General features: G+C 36.3%; 1 protein-coding gene across 11 annotated transcripts in view; it reads right to left on the reverse strand.

Moving 5' to 3' along the window:
* The window catches only part of FRYL (FRY like transcription coactivator), a 269078-nt gene that overhangs the window by 130030 nt on the left and 112803 nt on the right, over window positions 1-26245 (reverse strand). For 10 of the 11 annotated variants that reach the window (XM_024993143.2, XM_024993144.2, XM_059887458.1 and 7 more), the window contains 3 exons: window positions 15719-15918; window positions 5021-5074; window positions 1246-1385 (listed from right to left, as the gene is read on the reverse strand). In XM_024993143.2, the coding sequence (XP_024848911.1) occupies window positions 1246-1385; window positions 5021-5074; window positions 15719-15838 (314 nt within the window). In that variant the 5' untranslated portion in view covers window positions 15839-15918. Of the gene's footprint in view, window positions 1-1245; window positions 1386-5020; window positions 5075-15718; window positions 15919-26245 lie in introns of those variants that run through there. The other variant, NM_001206589.2, reaches the window with a different exon arrangement.

Below are 26245 nucleotides of genomic sequence, written 5' to 3' on the forward strand. Positions count from 1 at the left end.
ATGAAAAGAGCTCTTGGTTAGTATTTCATGTTACTTACTGAATTCCTAGTACGTATGGTGTTTCATGGCAACTGTTAAAAGTTTTTGTAATCACTCAACATATACATTGCATTTCTTGTGTTCTCATTTTGTACGTTAGGAACTTACATGCAAATCTCACTACTATATCTGTCAGAAATTAAACCTAATCTAAAACAATTAGGGGGAGTTTCTGGTGGTTCAGTGGTTAGGACGCCATGCTTCCAGTGCAGGGGGTATGGGTTCAATTCCTGGTCAGGGAACTGGGATCCTACATGCCAAGTGGCACGGCCAAAAAAATGAATAGAATTTATACCCTACTGTTGTATGAAAATTGTACAAATCTTAATTATGTTATTTTGAATAGGTTCACAGAGCTTTTCAGACCTACAATATCCTTCTACTTCTCTGTATATTCATTCTGTTACTTTTTAGAGTTTGCTATTGAAACTCCAACTAAAAATCTTATCTACTTCAAAAAATTATTATAATATATAAATGGAACGATATGTAACCTTGTTCTGTATTTTCCAAGTCGCCTGTAAGTGTGTTATCATATGTTCATAATTTAAAAAAAAAAAATTAAACATACAAATGGAAAATTTTTAATAAATAAAACCATATTTTAAAATAAATAAAAAATAAAAGAATAAGAGGAAGAAAAATATGAAAATACAGTGCCAGGTCATTTTTTCACAAATCTAAGTTGAAAAATCACAAGTGGCATCTGCTGAAATCCAATTCTAAACCATAGGCCATCATCTGAAAACAAACATGTTTTACTTAAATCTATGATCTCCCTGGAAAATTTGAAGAAAGACAAGTTCAAGGATTTAACTCCAAGAAGAGTCTTAAGTTAAAGAATATAAGGTTTGAGCAGTCTTCCAATATCACAATTGTTTCCCTTCACAAACCATATGAACGGGACTTTCTTTGCATATTTTTAACTTTGTTGATGACTGTTAAAGCTCCTCACTGCACCACTGAGATAGCTTTCTTGAAATGCATTTTGGCAAGACTAGCTCCAGTGGTGACTCCTGTGGGGCAGCACCTCCTTTAACTGATACCTTCACTTGATTCACAGTTTACGTGTGAACCACCTTTTCCCTCTGTTACCTGTTCAACAAAAGTAACCAAACAATAACAATCGTCAGCTGATAACACTATAGCCTCTTCATTGGAAGTACTTCAAGCCCAGACAGAAAAGTAAAAAAATGCGCCACTTACCCCTTAGATTTTGTGCTAGACCGAGGCCTATATTCATATGATTCATCTTCAGTTCCGTTCTGGCGCTTGTACCAGTCAAACAAGGTGCGGAGTAAGGAAGGGAGACAGTGCTCTGCTACTGAGCTCATAGAGCTTATCAACTGGAAACACAAGATGTTGCCAAAGATAAAATACATCAAAGTGCCACGCTTCTAACTCTACTTGCAATCACTTAGAAATGAGCAATATTTCTGGAATAAATTAACACGAAACACAGTAATTCAAGAGCAATAAATGTGTTTCAAAATAAAAATAAGGGCTGGGAGTCTAGCCAAGTAATAAAGTATAGTGAGTTACATTTCACTGACTATTAAAATTTACCCAAATCCTTGCAGTTTAGTTCAGTGGCTTTCCACCCTTTACCTGCCTCCATATGCTGCTTGTGTTAAAACATGACTGTCAGTAACATCCCTGATTATATTCATGACGCCTCTGGGTGAACCGTTACACACAACATGAAACAATCACACCTCCTTCCTTTTCCTGGCCAGTTCTTCCCTACTCATGTGAATGAAATGTTCTAAAATGTTACCACTAGAAGGGATAAAGGGATGCAGAAACAGAGAAGACCGCACCAGTTAGAACTATGGGAAAAGCTCCACTTGCCTCTGTGCTGCTATGACACGGAACAGAGAATTATAATTACACAATTTGTGATACTCACAAATGAACATATTAGAAATGTGTTATATACATGCTTTTCAAGCTTAAAATATATAAATGGACAGCATAAAAATAAATGGAGTGGGACGGATGCCTGCCACTCAATTTGAGGCATCCCTTAAACTATCTGAACTGTAGGTTAGCTTTATCAGATTCATTTCACGAATGAACCCAGCTTGCCTGTAGTGGCGGTAAGAGGTACACCAGCTACCACCAGTCATCCCTAAGGTCACCTTGAGGATCCAGAGAAAAAACACACTCTCTTCATAAGAAACTTTGTATCTGATTCAATCCATTGTTCATAAAATTAGTATTTTAAAATTAGTGTACAGTGAAACATGCTTCACTTTGTTTGACTTAACTAAAAAAACTACAGGCTGCGGGGATATTCAACATCTCACTCAGTTCTACAACTGTAGGAAGTGTCAGTTAATGAAGATAAATGGCTACTTCTAGGAATTAAACATTTATTTTTCCTAATATTTTATATTTTTCATGTAACAAAGAATGAAACAGGTTGATTGTGCATTCTTCTCTTTTTTTATAATCTGTCTTCCTTTAATCATACATTTATGATTTATAAATTATCATAACCTGATAGGTGAATAGTTTCTAATCTAGAAAATGAAAATAAAAACAAGATTCTAATTTTATTTAAGCATTTTGAAATTTTATATTTCATTAACAATGAATACTATCAATCAAAGGAAATCTCTTAATATTTAAAGTAGGAACTAACATCATCTGCTACTGTAAAAATATAAAAGCAGTTTATTTCACACATAGCTTTTATTGTAAAAAAGAATCAAGCTATTGGGCATGATAATTTAGTTTTATTGTCATTTACATAAGAAAAGAAATGGAAATTTCCTTAAAATATGGCTTAATAAGTTTCAAATTCTGATCATTCATTCATCATTAGTTAAATAGATTCAAGATTATTTAAATATATTAGTAATACATTAACAATAACATTAATAATAACTTTAGTTACTAAAATATTAGTAATACATTAATAATAACTAGTACTTAGTATCTTCTGTAATGGCATTAAGATTTGAAAAGGGCTGTATGAAGTGATCTTATTATTATCATAACAAAAGCCTTCTTATTTATAGCTTCTTAGACCAGCAGCTATTTACTGAGTGTATGCATCAGAATCACCTAGGGAGCTATTGTAAAATACAGGTGCCAGAGCACCAATCTTGGTCAGCAGAACTGCAGCAGGAGCCAGAAACACAGTATTTTGGTAAGCCTCCACCAAGTAATTCTAACAAGTCATCTCTATCTAATCAAGCAGACTAACATGAGCATTAACTTCTATTTCCTAGATACCTAATTATGAGAAAAGTAGCTCAGGAATACTAGGTGGCAACAGAAAGCTGATCTCGGTTATTGAGCTTTGCAGACAATCAGTATATAATGAAATAATTATTGAGCAAACATAATTATGATAAAAATAACACTTGATCAAATATTCATTATTAGCAAGAGGAAAGAACTGACATTAGAAAAATATCACTAAATTTTAGATATTAGTATTCTTTATAAAGATTTCTGGTTTGGGGATTATTTTGGGGTCGGGGGTTGGCCATTGTATATTTTCTTTTTAAGCTTCTTTGGCTTTCTAACACAGGCACTCCCCTTGATCTTTGCACAAGCACAGCTACAAGTTTGAGTATGGGGTGTAGTCAATGCCTCTGAGGACAACCCACAACTACTGCAGAGGGAACTGCAGATAAATGCTGCAGCCCTCCATTCTTCAGACAGACAAGTATGGGCAACATTCTCGATAGCTCTCAGAATGGAATGAACCCCCAGTGCCCAGAGCGGTGATCTCTATCGGTTCTTCCTTTTCCCTGCATCACTCTCTCAAGTCTCCTCCCTAGAATCTCTTTCTAGAACCAAGTCCTTGTCTCTGGCTCTGCCTTTAGAATGGGGTGGAAAGAGAGAAAACCAGGCTAGATGCTTCAATATAAAGGTTCTGAAGCCCCAACAGGAAAAACAGTAAATGTTAAGAGGTCTGCTGCTGCTGCTGCTAAGTCACTTCAGTCATGTCCGACTCTGTGCGACCCCATAGACGGCAGCCCACCAGGCTCCACCATCCCTGGGACTCTCCAGGCAAGAACACTGGAGTGGGTTGCCATTTCCTTCTCCAATGCATGAAAGTGAAAGTGAAAGGGAAGTCGCTCAGTCGTGTCTGACTCTTCACGACCCCATGGACTGCAACCCACCAGGCTCCTCCGTCCATGGGACTCTCCAGGCAAGAGTACTGGAGTGGGTTGCCACCGCCTTCTCCGTGTTAAGAGGTCAAATATGTAAAATTGTATACAAGGAAAGATTGAGGGATATAATTGGAAGCCTTCTGAAAATTTTCAAAGGGCATAATAAAGACAGTACCAATGAAAAGCAAAGTTTTAAAATATTTAATAAACAGAAATCAATAAAGTTCACAGCTCATAACTCCTTCTATTTGTTTTGTTAAAAAACAAACTACCAAGGAATTCCATGGCAGTCCAGTGGTTAGCATGTCATGCTTCCACGCTGGTAGCCTGGGTTTGGTCCTTGTTTATTACGGAGAAGGCAATGGCAACCCACTCCAGTACTCTTGCCTGGGAAATCCCATGGACGGAGGAGTCTGGTAGGTTACACTCCATGGGGTCGCAAAGAGTCGGACACAACTGAGTGACTTCACTTTCACTTCTCACTTTAATGCACTGGAGAAGGAAATGGCAACCAACTCCAGTATTCTTGCCTGGAGAATCTTGGGGATGGGAGCCTGGTGGGCTGCCATCTATGGGGTCACACAGAGTTGGACACAACTGATGTGACTTAGCAGCAGTAGCAGCAGCAGGTGTCTTTGTGTGTGTGTGTATAATATATATGTATATATTTATATAAAACAGACTATCAGCTCCAGACAGAATCTAGTGTATAACGATATATAGGGCCACTAAACAAAACATAGAAATTTCTTAATACTGGGTGTATATGTATTTGGATCAGACTGTTAGGATAAACATTTTCCTTTCAGGAAAAAAAAAAGAAAAAAAAAAAAAGCACACTGGCATACCTGGTCAAACTGAAGATCTTCACCTCTCTGAAGAGATCTAGATAATGGCTTCTCCTACAATTGAAAAAAAAGTATATGCAAAATATTAGAAATTTTACATATATTAAACAGTTGAGATTTGTAAGTTGGTTTTGCTTTCTTTGTAATTAGATTTTCTTTTGTAATTAATTAGTCTTAAGGAAAGGTGCTGATGTGGTAATACAAACAAAATTTAATTAATTTAATTTAGAAGAGCATACACAGCGTGACCCTTTCTGTCAGCCTTACTATCTACTTTTCTTGCTTCCTATTCCACATAGAATTATTTAACTTACTGAATTTGAGAGGTGTCTCAGATTATATTCAAATCTAATACAATTGATTCTTTTATTGAGATTCTTTAGGATGATTTTCTAAACTTTCTACATTAGGCTTTCTTACTGAATTTTTACCTGAAATATGTATCATAAAAAACCAGTGCCATTCTTCAATTGGAATTTAGAAATTTCGAATTTTTAGAATTTTAAATTTAGAGAAAAACTGGAATTTAGAAATATGTATATTCTGAAGCTTATCTATCCAAGAGTCCCAATTTCCTTCTCTCATTTATGACTCACCTTCATGAAAATAAACTCAGAAACATATTTGCCACTGAAATGTAAAAATTCCTAATCTAACTACCAGAGAATCATGTTTCTAACTAATTTAATTGGAGTCGGTAAAATGCTTGAATTTTATGTTGCTTGACTTTCTTTTTTTTAATTAATTTATTTTTATTGAAGGATAATTGCTTTATAGAATTTTGCTGTTTTCTGTCAAACCTCAACATGAATCAGCCATAGGTATACATATATCCCCGCCCTTCTGAAACTCCCTCCCCGTCCCACCCCTCTAGGTTGATACAGAGCTCCTGTTTGAGTTTCCTGAGCCATACAGCAAATTCCCATTGGCCATCTATTTTACATATGGTAATATAAATTTCCATGTTACTCTTTCCATACATCTCACCCCCTCTGCCCTCTCCCCATGTCCATAAGTCTGTTTTCTATGTCTGTTTCTCCATTGTTGCCCTGTAAATAAATTCTTCAGTACCATTTTTCTAGATTCCATATATATTTGTCAGAATACAGTATTTATCTTTCTCTTTCTGACCTCACTTCACTCTGTATAATAGGTTCTAGGTTCATCCACCTCACTAGAACTGACTCAAATGTGTTCCTTTTATGGCTGAATAACATTCTATTGTGTATATATGCCACAACTTCTTTATCCATTCATCCGTGGATGGACATCTAGGTTGCTTCCATGTTCTAGCCATTGTAAATAGTGCTGCAGTGAACGATGGGATACATGTGTCTCTTTCAATTTTGGTTTTATGGCACTTGACTTTCTTAATGGGCAAAAGATTTTTGGTATGTCCTTGGCATTTGAGTCCTTAAATGCTAAGCACACTTTGGTAATTATCTTGCAGACAAGTCTTCTATCTCTAAAACCAACTACAGATGGTGACTTCAGCCATGAAATTAAAAGACGCTTACTCCTTGGAAGGAAAGTTATGACCAACCTGGATAGCATATTCAAAAGCAGAGACATTACTTTGCCAACAAAGGTCCGTCTAGTCAAGGCTATGGTTTGTCCAGTGGTCATGTATGGATGTGAGAGTTGGACTGTGAAGAAAGCTGAGCGCCCAAGAATTGATGTTTTTGAACTGTGGTGTTGGAGAAGACTCTTGAGAGTCCCTTGGACTGCAAGGAGATCCAACCAGTCCATTCTGAAGGAGATCAGCCCTGGGATTTCTTTGGAAGGAATGATACTAAAGCTGAAACTTCAATACTTTGGCCACCTCATGCGAAGAGTTGACTCATTGGAAAAGACTCTGATGCTGGGAGGACTGGGGACAGGAGGAGAAGGGAACAACAGAGGATGAGATGGCTGGATGGCATCATTGACTCGATGGACGTGAGTCTGAGTGAACTCCAGGAGTTGGTGATGGACAGGGAGGCCTGGCGTGCTGTGATTCATGGGGTCGCAAAGAGTCGGACACGACTGAGCGACTAAACTGAACTGAACTGACTGATGCACGATAAACATACAACACGATAATGATACTGTCCAATAATATATATGCCCAATTAATGAGCTCTAAGTCTCACAGCAAGTTCAAGAGAACACTGCTTCTGTAAGTATCTAAAAGTTTGAAGACTATTGAGCTATCCTAATGTGAATTGTGTATTTAAAACCTGGGCTAGGCGTGGTATAGAAGAGAGAATAAGCTGTTTCTTCCCAACTTACTTGACTTACTTGATCCCCCTCACTTGATCCCTCTTTCACTGTAATACTAAATTGAAAGGTTTTCAGTAATATTTTGAGGAACGCTGATCTACATAGTTCATTACCCCATAGGGTATTTATACAGTAAAGTAATGACTAAGAAAACTAAAAGAGAGAAATTAACTTTTCCAGAAACACTCACAGTTTTCTTGTAGTCAACATTTTTCATTTTTCAATAAACTCACACTTTCTCAAAGATTTCTGAACATTTGATAGCCTCACAGAGTTTTTCCTAAACCAAAAAGTGAGAGTTAGCTGTTTTTTACATAATAAGAACTCAGAAACGATGTTTGAATGTGAAATACTCATGTCACTATCAGTTAAAAAACATTAATTTCTTGGACTCCAAAATCACTGCAGATGGTGACTGCAGCCATGAAATTAAAAGACGCTTGCTCCTTGGAAGAAAAGTTATGACCAACCTAGACAGCATATTAAAAAGCAGAGACACTACTTTGCCAAAGGTCCATCTAGTCAAAGCTATGGTTTTTCTACTAGTCATGTGTGGATACGAGAGCTGGACTATAAAGAAAGCTGAGCATTGAAGAACTGATGCTTTTGAACTGTGGTGTTGGAGAAGACTCTTCAGAGTCCCTTGGACTGCAAGAGCCAACCAGTCCATCCTAAAGGAGATCAGTCCTGAATATTCACTGGAAGGACTGATGCTGAAGCTGAAACTCCACCTGATGTGAAGAATTGATTCATTGGAAAAGAGCCTGATGCTGGGAAAGATTGAAGGCAGGAAGAGAAGGGGACAACAGAGGATGAGATGGTTGGATGGTACCACCGACTCAATGGACATGAGTTTGAGTAAACTCCAGGAGTTGGTGAAGGATAGGGAGGCCTGGCGTGCTGCAGTCCATGGGGTCTCAAAGAGTCGGATACGACTGAGTGACTGAACTAAACTGAAGTGTACTGCCTTAAATACAGATTACTAATCAAGGGCTTTGTATTAACCTCTCAGTTTGATTATAATATGGTTGAGGACAGTCTAACCATTGCTCAAGCAGACGTACTTTCAATATGAGACTTTGAAAAGATAAAGAATTTAAAAACATGCTTATAGTATCTGCAACCCATTAACATGACAACCAAAAAGAATACAAGTTATTCTCCCATCCAAGTACTAACTGGGCCCGATCCTGCTTAGCTTCTGAGATCAGATGAGATCTGGGTGCGTTCAGAGTGCTATGGCCATAGACCAAATTATTCTCTATATTTACATATAGATGAATGCAAAGACTTACGTATAAGAATATTTATTGTACTATCTTTTTCTGCTGTTGTCTTCCTGGTAGCTCAAACAGTAAAGAGGCTGCCTGCAACACAGGAGACCTGGGTTCAATCCCTGGGTCAGGAAGATCCTCTGGAGAAGGGAATGGCAATCCACTCCAGTATTCTTGCCTGGAGAATTCCATGGACAGAGGAGCCTGGTGGGCTACAGTCTATGAGATCGAAAAGACTGGGACAGGACTGAGCAACTAACACTACACTGTTTTTTGCAATGGCCTCAAATTGGGGTAAGTCCCAAACAGCTTATCCATAGAGAGTGGTATACAAACATTTATAGTACTTTCTCTAAGTGAAGTAGTATTCAATTGTTAGAAAGAATGAGACAAATACATATGGGCTGACAATAGAACAATCTCTGATTTTTTAAATAAAAATAGGTACAGAAAAAATATATGTATATAAAATCTCATGGCTGTGTTTTTTCTTTTTTAAAGGTGGAAAGTGCTACAGACATTGATAAATAACAGACATGAAAAATAGTAAACTAAAACTATGGACAGTGATTACCTTGATAAAAAATGAAAGGATCACTATTTTTATTACATAACCTTTAAAACTATTTCCACTTTTTATAATGTCATTATTTCAAAATAATAGAATATACTAATAATGCATCTAAAGTTCACAATCCCTTATACTCTAATTTGACCCTTTAACTAGTATCTGTGTGCAGAGTACCAGCAGCAACATGTAGCTTCCAAGGAAAGCAAGAGGGCTTACTGAAAAAATTTTGACAGTGTAACAATGATACTGAAATATTTCAATAATCTGCAACTAAACATGGCCTTCTCTCCTACTAAACAATCCTTATCACTGTAGATTAAAAAGTCCAATGACAGAGCAAAAAAATATATATATTATCTTCGACTTTAGGATAGGAAGCTGCAGTGGAGGTGGGGACTTCCTAATGACCACTGAGAAGATGACATCTGAGTCACAATCAGAGGGAAGGGACTGAGCTTGCCATGCAAAGTGGGGAAAAGATAATCCAGTCTGTACCTTGGAACTCCCCAAAGGCTCAGGAATTGGAGGACTTCAGTACTATGAAAGTGTGGATGAAGGTGAAGTTAAAATAAGAATGTTGAGGGATTTCCCTGGGGGTCCAGTGGTGAAGAATCCATCTTGCAACACAGGGACACAGGTTCAATGCCTGGTACGGGATCTGAGACCCCACATGCCACGGGGCAGCTAAACCCATGTGCCACAACTAGAGAAAAAGCCTGCGTGCCACCATGGAGACTCAGAGCAGCCAAAAAATTAAAAAAAATAAGAGGTCTGGTACTGTATTGACCTCTTTTATAGGCTTTTTATTAAAAAGAGAAAACTAAAAAACAAAAAACAAAAAGAGGTTGGTTGAATGTTTAGGAAAAGTTTAAACCCTACCTCTCACTCCCTTCACCCACTCTTACTTAGCAAGTTGGCCGTCTCTCCATCCTGCGCATAGAGGAATTGCCCTTCTTAGCAAAGAGCAAAACAGAGACGTCAGCTGGGAGATTCTACACTTGAAGACAGGGTATCATCCTGAAGACAGGGAGCTTAAGTGAAAAAGTATATGCTAAATAATAATAATAATAATAAAAAAAAAACAGTTATCTTCTGCCTCTATATCCCCTGAATGTTAGTAGCCAAGCCTAAATCTTCTCATTTGGGCTACTGAAGCACCCCTCTCAGGAGATTCTGACTAGCTCCCAGCTAAAGAGCTGACATTGATGGTTCAGATGACTACATGCTAAAGACCACAGTCAAAAAGGCCCCTCCATGAAGGTGGGGCTTCCAATCAGCTGTTCAGTGCCTCAATCATAGTAAATAATATATACCATGTAACAATAAACATGTGAGGAGAAGGGGGGAAACTAACAGAAAAATGCAAGACCAGAAACTCTTTAAAATACAAAGATATTTAATACTATCAAAAAAACAGTGGATAGTGCAGTTGTAAAAATGCTGGTCCTAAACAGAAAAATGCGAGACCAGAAACTCTTTAAAATACAAAGATATTTAATACTATCAAAAAAACAGTGGATAGTGCAGTTGTAAAAATTGCTTGCAAGCTGAAATTTTAATCAATGGTTGCCCTTCCTTTTTGAATCTTCCAAGATGAAAATGAAATCATGGCTGAAGTCAAGCTCAGCTAACCTTTGAATCTTTCAGCTTCCTTAATTTCCTTTTATTATGAGTTCTAATATGAAAATGAAAAGGCCAGTTCTCTCATTTTAGTGGTTGATTAAATTCTTTTAACAGAAGTCTTTCACATGGGTGCTTCTAAGTTTCCATGTAACCTACTGTCCATCTGACCATGAGACACAGGTTAGGCTCCTTGTATGTAACAATTTGTGGATGCTATTGTCTTTAAAACAGAATGAGAATTTCATTCAAGAACTCGAGAGAGTCATCTTGAACAGCAGTTTATTACTGGAAAGGGTACAAAATACATTTCAAAACAAATGAGATCACAATAAACGCATCTGAGGCTATAATGTATTTTCATTATCTAATCATAATGCTGGGTAGATGATACACCATCTACTCAGATTTGGACATAAATGAAACAAAGCTGGCAGAGATCTGATTTAGACAGGAAGAAATTATGCTGGTACATAGGATGTGGTGGTACGAATGGTAAAGAACCAGCCTGCCAATGCAGGAGATAGAAGAGACGCATGTTCAGTCCCTGGGTTGGGAAGATCCCCTGGAGGAGGAAATGGTAACCCACTCCAGTATTCTTGCCTAGAGAATTCCATGTACAGAGGAGCCTGGCGGGCTACAGTCCATGGGGTCGCACAGAGTCGGATATAACTGAAGCAACTTAGCACGCACACATAGGAGTGTCGGTGGTAAAATCTATAAAATATGATGGGGATTTTCTCAGCCAGTGTTTGTCCTGAGCAGCCAGAGTCTACAACATTTGTGTATTTTCCTGGGGTGTCAGAAGGAGAAGGAAGGAATGTCTCTTCTCTCTTAAGTGTGATGATGGGGTAGAAACACCTATTTTTCAATGGAATCCTGAGCACTACCCACTATAACTCAATAATCTCACTTTAAATTACATAGTGGGGGTTTCTGAAATGAACTGTTAAATGAATGAATAAAATATAGTCAGCATCAGTCTATTGTGAAAGAAATATTAGAAGCTCTGGCTAACACAATGATACTGTGCTTTGTCAGAAGGAAAATAAGAGTGCAGGCCGCAGCAGTGTTCTCAAGAATAAGTTCAATTTATATGACAAACTTTTACTAAGAGCCTACCACCAAGGTCAGTGCTGCAGGTACAAGAAGAGAGAGAGACCTGGTTCCTGGTATCAAGTAGCTCACATCCGTAGAGATAAACAGATCTTTAATAAAAGATCTTTTAATGTAAACAATAAACCATAATATGACAATGTCAGAATCTAGGAGTGTGAACAAAATTACTATGGTAAAACACAGATTCATTTAGCTTAAGGAAGGGTCACTATGTTAGAAGGAACACGTGGGAAGCTGGAAGGATGAGTAGAGGTTTAAAAACAGAGGAGTTCAAAGCATTTTAGATCAAGAGAAAAGTAAAAACAAATACATCAGAACAACAGAATATATAGAGGATATTTTTAAGCCAATACTTCTGTCACAGCATACATCAGGATAGGAGAATCAAGAAACATTATACAAACTATAACAAGGCTTTGAAGAGGCTGAAATGACTCCCCCAAGAACTTGAATTTAATATATACGAATGAAAAGGAAGCAAGAATTCTAAAGCAAGAAGGTGATAATACTGATATTTGTGTTGTAGATGAGGGACAGTTTGGTGAGAACAAGGGAAATGGAAAGGTGACGGACTACTACTTGATTGGTGAGAAGGCTAGTGCAATGGTCTAATATGACAGAATCTGACCCTGACGGACTACTACTTGATTGGTGAGAAGGCTAATGCAATGGTCTAATATGACAGAATCTGACCCTGACGGACTACTACTTGATTGGTGAGAAGGCTAATGCAATGGTCTAATATGACAGAATCTGACCCTGACGGACTACTACTTGATTGGTGAGAAGGCTAATGCAATGGTCTAATATGACAGAATCTGACCCTGACGGACTACTACTTGATTGGTGAGAAGGCTAATGCAATGGTCTAATATGACAGAATCTGACCCTGAGCTAGGTCAGTAATACTAGCATTGGTAGAAAAAGGAAAGAGCAAATTATAAAATTGCTATATTATAGACTCGTTCAAAGTAGGTAATTTCACTCACATTCTTTTGATTATGTTACTCTCAAGACTTTTAGATTTCAAAATTGAAATTTCTTTAAGCCTACAAGACATTTTAGAGCTGTTAGGACCATACTACATCATGCTGTTTATAAAACATTTTATAAAATAGGAAAAGAGCTTTTAAAATGTGCTGGGTACGCTGCAAACTGTTGAAGCCAAGTGATGGGTCTAGAGGGGTCATTATACTATAATCTCTACTTTTCTATAAGTTTGTATTGAGATATATGAGTAAATAAAGGTGTAATATATTTCAAGTATACAAGGTGATAAATACGTATATACTCTGAAAGGATTCCCACTATCAAGTTAATTAAAACATCCATCACCTCACATATTCACTTTTTCTTTCTTTCTTTTTTGTTTTTAGTGAGAACACAAATTCGACTTTCTTAGCAACTTTCAGTTAAACAATATAGTATTATTAACTATAATCATCATGCTCCATAAGCCTTTTTTTAATGTATCTTTTAAAAGTGGTTTCCTTTCTGACTGTATGCTATTTAAGTAGGCCAGTAAAGCAATCTAACATGTAATTCACAGACCATGGATGAAGAAAATAACATTTTATAGAGTAAGTACCTTTCTAATTAAACCTTATAAGCACTATTTCATATCTATAAACTCTCATAATCCTAATTTTTAAAACAGAATTTTATATTATATACATGTTATATATACATTGGTATAAATATAAATCTAAATATATATATACATTGGCATAAATATTGATGGACAGGGAGGCCTGGTGTGCTGTGATTCATGGGGTCGCAAAGAGTCAGACACGTCTGAGTGACTGAACTGAACTGAACTAAATGCAGAAAGCAATCATGAAATGACTAAACTGAATATATTAATAACGAGATGTACAGTTCTGAAATATACATTTTAGTTAATGATCTTTTATGTACTATTATTTCTTAAACCTCAATTACATGATTTCATAGATACTCTCCTCAGAGTAGTGTCCTCTATTTAAAGATCAGAAAGAAACTCGATGCTTGCAGGCACCCCACCCACAGACCATCACAGTATGAGCAGTAAGTCCTACTTAACTAAGAAAATTAAGAACATATATTTCCTTCTTCTTCCCTCCTTTCTTAGGTCATCTTTATTCTCTCCCCTTCCTTTCTTCCTTCCTTCTGAGAAAGGACAGCAGGTTGAGTTAAGCCTAACTCTTTGCTCTGCTGCTTACTGGCTTTGGGCCTCAGACAAGTAACAGACCCTCTGGGTCTCAAAATAGTGGTGCACATCTATCTCTAATTCAGTTATGTAAGGAATAATACATTTCAGCTGTTACATCCTCTACCTCCATCTTCATTATCACCACCCAACTTGTAATCTACCAACATGCTTTTGATTGATCACATATCCGTTCCCTTCAAACCCCGAGAGTTACTTTCTAAAGTTACTTCACCCTGCAGAAACGGTTCTCAGGCTATTTAACTTCCAAGTCCATAACCTGTTCCCCAGTGTTCACTGTACTCTGCGTCTATTATTTGACGATAATAATGCCATTCTATAGTGATGCCATCATCTGCTGTTTTGGCTTCAATCATCACCCTCATGTGGATGATGCCAAAATCTATGTTTCCTGCAAATTCCCCCAAAGAATTTCCAGCTACCAAATAATTCCACATGGTCTAGATTGCTAGTAGCTCCAGCTTAACATACACAAACATCTTAATCATCCTTACGATCCCAATAAAACTCTTGTTTTCTTTACTGAGGTAAACACACTACCATCTTTTCGAACACTTCAAAAAATCTTTAACCCTTCATGTTCACTCAAAACACCTATTCCATTTTAATTGTGCATCAAGTTCTACTGATTCTGCTTTTGTTATTTATCTCACTTTTTTCCACTGGTAATGCCCTAGTTCAAGACTCTTTTCATTTCAGCCTGGACTTATACAACAGCTAAATAGTCTCCGCCTTTCATCTGTCCTCCTTGTTGTCCTACCACTGTTTATCTATCGTAAAACAGTCATCACAGTTCTTTAGAATCCAACCCAAACCTTGGTTCTTGTTCTTTCTCCTTCCTTCTTTCTCATAAGTAGAGCTCCTCATGCTTTTAAGTATCCTCATGTACTGTAAATTCAAAGCTGTTTACTTGTTCTAAATTTGGCTATTGTCATATCACCAACTCACAGAATATTTTAGATTTTCTTTCATTTTCTCATATGTTTTATCTATCTCAATAACTCCCCTTGGTGAAATCATTTTTGTCCTTTTGTTACCTGCAGTAACTCATCTAAGTGTATTCTAGAGTCATTACAGCTTTTTAGATGACCACTTTTTATCACCTATCGCTTTATTTTTTTTTTAAGACATTATTTTTTAGAGTAGTTTTAGGTTCACAGTGAAACTGAGCAGAAGAACAGACTTACTGTTTTCCCCCATGCCCACACATGCATAGCCCCTACCATTATCAACATGTGCACTAGAGGGGCGTATTCATAACTGACACATCGTAATGATGCAAACTCTATAGACTGCACTGTGGTTCACAACAGGTGTTGTAAATTCTATGGGTTTGGATATCCCTGTGATGATGTGTATCACCATTACAGTATCATAACAGGACATATTCACTACCCTAAAAATCCTGTGTCTGCCTATTCATCCCACCTCTACCCCTGCCCAACCTCTGGCAACCACTGATCTTTTACTGTCTCCATAGCTTTGTCTTTTCCAGAATGTCATATAGCTGGAATTATATAGTATATACCCTTTCAGATTGGCTTCCTTTAATATTTTTCAACTATGTTATTTTCTTTGGAAAATCTATAATATAATGGTTAAGGCAAGAAAAGATTTCAGGTTTATAGGTCAGCTCTACTCACCAAGGGTTCAGCCATTACAACTTCAATTTTCTTTTCAGCTTGAACAGCAAATTCTGCAAAGAGGCTCTTGATGACATATTCACCAGGCTTGACATCTGGGTCAATTGTAATGCTTGACATGATGATATTCTTTTTCCCCAAAGTAGAATGAGAGTTGGAAGAAGTGCAATACTTATTCACTTTGCTGACTGGTGCTGAAGCTAAAATAAAAGAAACAAAAGAACTCTACTTTAATAATCAACTCAATTAGGCCAACCATAACCACCTGGTTTAATATGCATCCTGCCCCTCAACTCCAACCAGATCTCCCAATCTGTATTACCAGACTCTATTTTTTCTATTACACTTGTTGCCTTCTAACCAACATAACTATAACTTTATTATATATCATGTTTACTATGTACTATTTATTTATTATGTGGTATTTTTCTCCTCACCCTGCTGCTGTGAATTCTATATGCTCAGAGACTCTCTTTTGTCTTTTTTGGTCACTGATGAATCCCAAGTGCTTAGAACAATGCCTGGTATATACTGGGGATACAATAAATATGTCATGGATGAATGAATGAATTTTAAACAAAGTTGTATGCAATGAAGGAAATATGTGTGAATAAATAAGATGCAAATTAGGTTAAGAAGTTAAAATACACTACTTTGGAGAGAATGCTCTGGAAACACATTTGAAAAAGCGAACTACATTTGAACTCACATCTAAATGATGAAAAAGAGGAAGCAAGGCAAAGCACCAGGAACAGAAAGTACAAAGTTGAGTTGAATGTTTGAAAAACAAAAAAAGGACCAGTGTGGCTGAAGCTCAAGGGATGGAACAGGGGTGGATGTGAGATGAAGTTAGAAGCATTAGTCAGAGACCAAAGTTTTAGAGCTCTATAAGGAAAATGGATATTACTCTCAATGCAATTAAAATTCAGTGCAAAGTGATGACTTGGAGAGGAAGAGGATCTGGCTTCTCTTTAAAAGATCCCTGGCTCCTCTGGAGAATGAATTAGATGAGGGCAAACGTAGAATCGGGGGAGCCACTACAGAAAATCCAGGTGAGATGATCACAGTTTGGGCTAAGAGGATGGTGATGGCACAGGAGAGAAGGGTCTGTCAGATGTTAGTGGACTTTGCTACTCACAGGAGGGCAAGCAATTAATGATGACTCATAGGACTTTTCTTTGAATCATTCAAAAGAGAGATCAAGATGACATTGTGCCTGGCAAACAGTACATCGAACCAAGTGTGACATAAAGAGAGCACCTGTTCTGTTTTCTTGACACCTGGGCAGCCTACCTGGCTTTTATCTACAGCTTCTCCAGTTGCCTTGATCTTCCTACCTGCTGCATCAAACAGACCTTCCCATTCTCTAACTTCAGCTTGTGACATCCCCTTTGGCCTAGAGTATCCATGGAGAAACCTGTAAGAAATGTACTTCTCTACCTTGACCTGATCTCCAGAGACTGTGCTTTCAATATGCTGTCCTAGAAATTACTCCCTCCTTGAAATAGGAAGCAGAACACAATTCTTCAAACACTTTCTGTTCATGTGTGTGTTACATAACCATAGGACAATACATTTAATCTAAAGAAATACATTCCCAACTCCTAAGGAATTGTTCTGTCAACTAAAAAAACAAAAAAACCTACTCTACCAAACATAACATATGTCAAGATATCTAAAGTGACCGTGGTAACATCAAAAGAAAATTCTAGAAAGTAATATAAAATCAGGTGAGGGCAGTCACTTCAGAAAAAAATCATTTGCAAATTTAAAAAATAAGTATTTTTGAAAGACTGAACTTATAAATGCCAAAGAATGGCTTACTTTCATGTCCTATCCATTATCTATGTTTACTCATTTTTGCATAGTACATAGTACATTTTGCATAGTAATCTTACCTCCAATGGTAAGATTACAAATTAGTCATGCATGATGCTTATATTTTCAAAATAATAATAATCAAAAGACTATTATAAACAGTTAATATTGCATAAAAGATAAATATCTTTGTATCACATAAAATTAAAATATATATTGTATTCTAGAACTAAAATCATATAAAAGAGTTCAAAATAAAAATTCACAGTCCTTTGAACACAGTGCATGCCATTTATTTTAAACAATGACGTGTTTGTTTACTCTGTTTCATGATCCAACATTGTATATTGTAAGTGTCACTGTGGGGAAAGAAGATCTTAAATTTAAAAAACGTATTTTGGATCATTAAGAATACTTTATATTTTATATCCACATTATGTTGGATAGATGTAGAGAATCATAAAATAGTCAAAAAGGCTACTCAGTTTCTAGAATTTTAATTTACATTTTAGGAATAAAAATGAGGATAAAACATTTTTAAATTTTTGACTTATGGTAGTAGATGCAAAATATATCTTTTCCGGTAATTAAGATTCATAAGGTCATATGAGAGTTACAAAGTTTCTTTGGCTTTAACTTTATAATAAATGTTTTAAACAAGAAGCCTATAATAGATCTTGGCACTTGAACTGTAGACTTTGATGAGGTATAATCTTAATGCATTTTAACTTTTACAGTCTTCTCAAAAAGAAAAACTTTAGTTAATATGATCTCTCAAATAGCTCATCGTTACTATCTTCTACTTCCTAAAAAGCATAAACATAAGTTAAGCATAAATAAATATCCCTAGGTATCATAATTGAATTTTCAAGACATTTGCCAATACAGCCAGAAGTTTTAGGGAAACTTGTATTTATCTTCCAAATAAAGGTCTATCTTCTAAATATCCACATTACATTCTAACATCAAAATACTTCAACTTCAAAGAAAAATCAAATTTTTAGTGTTTAAGAGTTAATCAGTTTTACCTCAAAATGAAATCAGTTAGAAAAAGACCCACACCCGAACTGAAAACTGGACAAAAACGATGAAGAAACAAGCTACAAAAGATAAAACAAGCCAATAACCACAAAAACAATATTTAACTTCACTGATATTTTAAAAATAAATAAAAATTAGATAACTTTTTTTATGTACCAAAATGGTTTCCCCCGATTGTGTATTTCAATATAATGTTCAGCTTGGTTAATATATGTGAATTTTTCTCACATTCTGCTAATAGTTAAGAAAAAGGGATAGTCACTCTAAGCAGGGTTAAGAAGGTTAGTTTCTACATAACTAGATTAACCTGATGTCACCAGATTGCTTGAGTCAAATATTTTATGAAGCTAAATAGTACTATTTCTCTACATGCTATTAAAGTCTTTTGAAAATTTTACATATGTCTACTAGAGAATAATGACATAACTGTTAAGAGTGTAATTCTTAACACAATTTAGGCATTGAATTACAAGTTGTAAAAACCCAATGTCATATTAAACATCCTTGGAACATAAATCTATTAAACTCTGATAATAAAAAGAATAAAGCAAGACCTGAGTGATTAATATATAAATTAAGATATAAAAATTAAAAGCTAGCCTGTGTACTCTTTCTCATAGATACGTGTGAAAGTCGCTCAGTTGTGTCCGACTCTTTGAGACTCCATGGATATACAGTCCATGGAATTCTCCAGGCCAGAATAGTGGAGAGGGTAGCATTTTCCTTCTCCATTCTCATAGATAAGGCGCAAATAAAAAGTAAATATGGCACTTCGAAAATCATTTATTTATTTATTTTTATGATTGTGCTGGGTCTTTGTTGCTGTGTGCAGGCTTTCTCTAGTTGCAATGCAAGGGCTTCTAATTGCAATGGCTTTTTGTTGCAGAGCAGCGGCTCTACGAGCTCAGGCTTCAGTAGCTGTGCTATATGGGCTTAGTTGCTCCAAGGACTGTGGAATCTTCCATGGGACAAGGATCGAACCCATATCCCATGAATTGAAGATTTTCAACCTACTGGACCACCAGTGAAGTTTGCTATTTTTAGATAGCGAGCTCTGTATAACATTGTACTTATCATGTTTCATAGAAAAAAAAATTTACCTTCTTCATGCTCATAAGTCTCCTATTCCCTTATAGGATTAATTTAAATTCATTGAAGGAGAACAGACATGTGAGAAGAGACACAAAAACCCTAAGTTGAATCATGTTTGACTTCATTACTTTACAGCAGTGGTTCTTGTTGTTTTCTGCCTCCGTTATATTCTTACGTGCAACACTCTATTCAATAACTCCCTCTAAATTCAGTGACTCTCAGTGATTGAGCTGCCCTAAAAAAGATGAGTAGGGGTGAGTAGATGTAGTTTTAAAAGACCCCAGTGGAGTCCATGAAAACTGAGCGCAGCACCCTCACCCCCAAGGCCAGGTCTTTAGACATAAAAATTACTAGTCTTTGGTCATAATCTTATACATACATATTTATGTAGAGATTTATATAATACAGAAAAGTAACAAAATACCACACAATTTCTTATTATAATAATGATTATTCACTTATATTGGTTAATAATAAACATGTTGATGATGACCTAAGAAAGAAAAGGTATAAGGTAAATGGCCTTTTGAATAAGACCAAAAGTCAAACATAACTATTTTAAAAGACAAAAGCAAAACTCTTGGTTTAAAAATCAAGCCTCTCCCAGCAAGATATTTTGTGGCTATCAACAAACTGAATGAAATTTACACGCAGAGGCAAATAACTCAGAATAGCCAAAGCAATACTGAAGAAGAACAAAGTTGGAGGACTGACAGTACTCAACTTCAAGACTTATTTTAATGCTACCGTGAACAAGACAGTGTGCTACTAATGAAGAATACATGACGACATCAAGAGGACAGAATAGAGAGCCGAGAACAGGCTCACACAGAGTCAACTGAAACTGATCTCTAACAAAGGCGCAAATGCAATCAGTGGAAAACGGAGAATTTTCAGCAAATGGTATTGGGATAACTAGACATTTGCATACTACAAAAATAAATAGATCTAGACACAGAACCTACATCTTTTACAAAAACTAACTCAAAATGGATCACAGATCTAAATGTGAAATGCAAAACAATAAAATTCCTAGATTATAAGGAGAAAATCTAACAGTTCTTGGGTTTGGTGATGACTTTACAGATACAACACTAAAAGTAAGACCCATGAAAGAAAAATTGATAAACTGAAGCTTTATTAAATTAACTTCAGCTCTGCAAAAGATATTGTTAAGAGGATGAAAATACACAGACTGGGAGAAAACCTTTGCAAAACACGTATCTGGCATCCAAAATATATAACAATTCTTAAAATGCAATAAGAAGATAAACTATCCAGTTTTAAAACAGACAAAACATCTGAACAGACTGCTCACCAAAGACATACAGATGACAAGTAACCATATGAAAAGATGCTCCATATCGTACATCTTCAGAGTAATGCAAATTAAGACAACGATGAGATACCACTCTGGATGAAAAATGTCACCTGCTCTATCAGTAAACAAAGGAAGTTGTAGTTATGAAGCCATCAGCCACTGCAGAGCCCTCAGGTGTGCACTCTGAGGAGATTCAGGATGGAGAAAAACAGGATACTGGCCCTAGATAATTAAGGTACATATCAAAGGAATGATTTCAATAAGCCCAAATGCTTCCATCTTCCCATACATAGAAAAGTGCTAAGTTCATTAACTTCAGATGTCTGCTTTTCTTTAATTAACAGCAAACTTTTGATGTTCAGATTACCTGGCTTTTTGTTGTAAAAACTCTAATATATATCCTGACTCCTCCTTTACCTCTTAGAAGCAGTTCTTCAAAGCTATCTGAGAATCTGCCTCCCAGACCTAAGTCCTCAGCAAGTCTGCCAAATAAAACACAATTCTCAGTTTTTAGGCTGCACTTTTTTTCTTTTTTCAGTCAACAGCACTACACACCCATCATAGTGATCAAAATCCACAACGGTGACAACAACAAATGAGCCTGTGGGACAACAGGGACTCTCTGTCATCACTGGTGAGAATGTAAAAGGGAAGACAGTTTGAAGGATCCTCACAAAATTATATTCTTATCAGAGAACACAGCAACTGTGTTCTTTTGTATTTACCCAAAGGAGTTGAAAATATATATACACAAAAACCTGCATGCAAATGGTTGCAGTTGCTTTATTCCTAACTGTCAAAACTTGGAAGCAACCAAGATGTCCTTCAGTAGGTGAATGGATAAGCAAACTGTGGTACATCCAGACAATGGAATATTGTTTAGTGCTAAAATGAAATGAATTACATAGCCATGAAAAGATGTGGAGGAAACTTAAATGCATGTCACTAAGTGAAAGAGGCCAATCTGAAAAGGCTACATGAAAAGGCTATATTCCAACTGTATGATTCCAACTATTTGACATTCTAGAAAAGGCAAGACTATGGAGACAACTTAGATGAGTGACTGCCAGGGGATAGAGGGAGGGCAGGATAAATCGGTGGAACACAGAAGATTTTTAGAGGCATGGTACTATTCTATATGATACTGCAATGCTGGACACATGTCATTATAAATTGTCAAAGCCCATATAAAGCACAACACCAAGACTGAAGTTGTAAACTACGGGCTTTGGGTGATTATGATGTGTCCCTGTAGGTCCATCAATTTTAACAAACGTATCACATTAATGTAAAGTGTCAACAGGGCCCTCCCTGCTCTTCCCAAATGGGCAGAGCAGGGAGGGCAGGAGAAAGAGGTACGTGGGAACTCTCTGTACTTTCTGCTCAAATTTCTATAAACCTGAAACTGCTCTTTATAAAAAAGTCTATTAATTTTTCAGAAAAGAAAGAAAGGCCTATTCTATTCCTGTCAGCTAGAACCAAAGGTGCCTGGGAAGAGCCACAATAAACAACAGCCCAAGCCAAAGCTTAAAACAATAATGTATTGGATTAAGCTAAGAGGAAAAAAGAAAACAGTTTTAAGTCAATTAAAATAAAACATCAAAAACACACATCAGGTTACATGGTAGATAAATTGAACATAGAGACAAAGGTAGTAGAATCAGTATTAGGGAATAAATGAAAATTTCAACTTTTGGGGAGACCAGTTGGATTCATGTATCTTTCTACCAACTATCCAAAGCAAAACTGTACATTTGAAAGCAATTATTTCTGAAGAGGAAAAAAGAAAATATAAATAATGTGCATGTTGAACATGTTAAGAGATAAATTATGAAAATATCATATGGGCTTCAGTGCACAAACACAATTTGCTGCATAAGGCAAGGAAAGTGATCGTGTTAGTCACTCAGTCGTGTCCAACTCTTTGTGACCCCATGAACTGTAAGCCGTCAGGCTCCTCTGCTCATGGAATTCCAGGCAAGAATACTGGAGTGGGTTGCCATTTCCTTCTCCAGGGGATCTTCCTAACCCAGGGACCGAACCTCAGTCTCCTACATTGCAGGCAGATTCTTTACCATCTGAGCCACAAGGGAAATCCACTTAGCCAAAGGCAAGGAACGTATACCTCAAAATTCCTTCATAAATTTAAGAACCTCATACCAGACACTATTCGCTGATGATTTTGGATACATTATTTAATATTTATTAAGACAGTTTGCATAGTATCTTATTTTATGCTAACAAACCAAATCTTATTTCAAGTGATAAGCTGGTAAATGGCCCTCTTTAAAAAAAAAAAAAGTCCTGATTTGTAGCATTTGCTAATTTCCATTGTTCCATCACTCCCATTATGGATGATTTCAAGCCATCAATAATTTAACAACCAGCTGGTAAAATTCCTGGAAGGAACTAGATCCAAAACATCACATCAAGTTATTGTTCATGTACAACAAGGAAACTGCCTTCTAATTAAAGTTGATTGTCCCATTTGAATGGAATGTGGACTTCAGTCCTCAGTTTAAGAACTTTCAGATCAGTGGCTTTATGTCCTCCAAAACTGCCAGATTTTGATATATCCATTTTTCCTCCTTAAAAGTCTGTATTATTAACGTAATATTTGCTTAGAATAACTATCCCAAGTCAAATATTGTTGCATCTTCAAATTCATTTACATAAAACAGGCTAAAAAAGAAAAAGTATTCCCATTTTGATCAGACATATATTTACCACTATTTTCTTTTAACTCTCTTTTAGTCTCATTTACTCCATTTAAACCTGTCCAACTGGAATTTATTTGCGGTGTTACACAATAAAGATTTTAAAGTTTTTCATTAACATTTAATTGGTTCTTCTCAGTATGTTTACTAAAATTTTGTCCCTGATTTTCACTATCATAAACTAAATTCATACTCAAATATGCTTTCTAGTTTGCTCATCAACAATCAGTTTTGTATCAGTACCATTCTCTTCATTACTGTAGCTTTATAATAGGTTTTATTATCTGTTGGAAACAAATACTCCTGGTTTACACATTATCTTCAGGAATTTCTCATTTATTGTCATTTACTTATACTTCCAAGTTTATACAAACCTTCACAAAATAATTAGAAGAAAACTGACACCTTAATTAACTTCTTATCTAGAACCTGGCATACCCTTACTAATTTGTCTTCTTTCATGAACCCAAAGAAAAATGTCTATTTTCCTTCATAGGAGAAACTCTCCAATTCTTCTGTTTCTAAATACTTTGTCTATTCTGTGTAAATGAAATTATTTTTCCTCACCACTCAATCCAAAGATTTTGCTTCTGGATGAATTTCAATGGATAGAAAAAATAAAACTTTTGCTTGTTCTTTGGACAGCTGTTCATAAAATGTTTATTTATCCTAGGCTAAACTATTCCCATCGAAAACAATTTCTAAACATAGAAGTTCCTATGACATCTTTGGCACATTTCCAACTTTTTTTTTTTTACTTTAAATCTACCACAGTAATATTGTTTACTATAAAGATGAAGAAAAAACGACCGATCATCTAAATAATCCATTACTCACTCAGCCAGAGTCTCCCTGTGGTTATTATTTTTGAACCTTCAGAATCTTGGCTAGGAAACTATTCTATAAATTTAGTAATAACGTGGTATTTTAAAAATATGTATGGATCTAAGAGTCAGAAGATGAGAGCCCTAGACTTGATTTGGCTACTGAGTGTCATTATAACCTTGGTCAAAATATTGAAGCTCTCTAAGCTTTGTTCCCCCTCCAAAAATGAATGAATGAGTTTTAGCTCAACTGTGGGTATGGTATCAGAAGCAACAAAAAAAGTTGTTTTCATTTTTGTTCTCCATTCTTCTGCCCATAAAAATTTTTTACTGCCAATGAAAAACCCACTGTGGCAAACCCTCCTCTGGCCAGACATAAGCTTGGGCACCACCACAGCACAGCCGTAAAGTAAAAATATTAGGTTGGCCAAAAAGTTCATTCAGCTCATAGAAAAACCCAAGCAAACTTTCTGCTAACCTAATGTATATGAATACTAGAATCCTACAGTAAACATACCCAGGTGTTTCATCCAGTAAAGGTACCCAGACCCAGGGAGAGAGAAATAACTACATATGGCTGTGTACCCGTTTTTCTTCAACTTACAAGAAAGCGAGCAGAATCTAAACAGTTGGGCTGAGTTCTCTATACCCTTGAGGCTGATAAGATGTAAAGAGACCAAGAAAAAACAGACTTTCTCTTAATATTTTAACTGGTTGCTAACTAAGAAAGGCTCACGGAGCCTGCATTTCCTTCCATCACTCTTGGGATTACACTTTAAAACAGTCATATAGCTGTATGGCCCACACACTTAAATTAGCTGACAAAGAAATTTACTGGTATCCAGCAGAGACAAAAGGAACAAAATATTTACCATACACCAGCAGCAAATATCATTGTAGATTTCAAAACACCAAATCTATTTCAATTAAAACAGAAACTAAACAAAGATGCTGATTCTTGCCTTACCATTCACTACTGTTTTAAAGTTTACAGGATAATAAGTAAATGCAATAACATAATAAAATGAAATAATTATTATAAATATTGAGAAAGAAGATATGAAATTTATTAACTAGCAATTATCACGTAGAAATGAAAATAGATAAAAACTTACTCACATATATAAAATACATAGGTATAAATTTAATAAAGAAGCATAGAACTTACATAGAGGAAACGACAAGAACTTCTTAAAGAACATAAAAAGAAGACCTGAACAAAGATAAGGACAAACTTACAGATAAAAGCATTTGTTCTTTTAAGTGCCAATTCCCAGAAAATACGTTAATTAGTACAATTCCAATTAAGATTTCAGTACAACTTTATTTAGGTTGCATTAGAGAAAATTATCTTAGAGTATACTAGATGGTGAAGGACAGGGAAGCCTGGTATGCTGCATTCCATGGGGTCACAAAGAGACACAACTGAGCAACTGAACAATCCTAGGAGGAAGGCTCCCTAGGTGGCGCTAGCGGTAAAGAACCTGATTGCTAATGCAGGAGACATGCTGCTGCTGCTGCTAAGTAGCTTCAGTCATGTCCGACTCTGTGCAACCCCACAGACCGCAGCCCACCAGACTCCTCTGTCCCTGGGATTCTCCAGGCAAGAGTACTGGAGTGGGCTGCCATTTCCTTCTCCAATACATCCATGCACGCTAAGTTGCTTCAGTCGTGTCCAGCTCTGTGCGACCCTATGGACAGCAGCCCACCAGGC

The sequence above is a fragment of the Bos taurus genome, chromosome 6 (assembly GCF_002263795.3).
Source record: "Bos taurus isolate L1 Dominette 01449 registration number 42190680 breed Hereford chromosome 6, ARS-UCD2.0, whole genome shotgun sequence".
In the NCBI taxonomy this organism is placed as follows: domain Eukaryota; kingdom Metazoa; phylum Chordata; class Mammalia; order Artiodactyla; family Bovidae; genus Bos; species Bos taurus.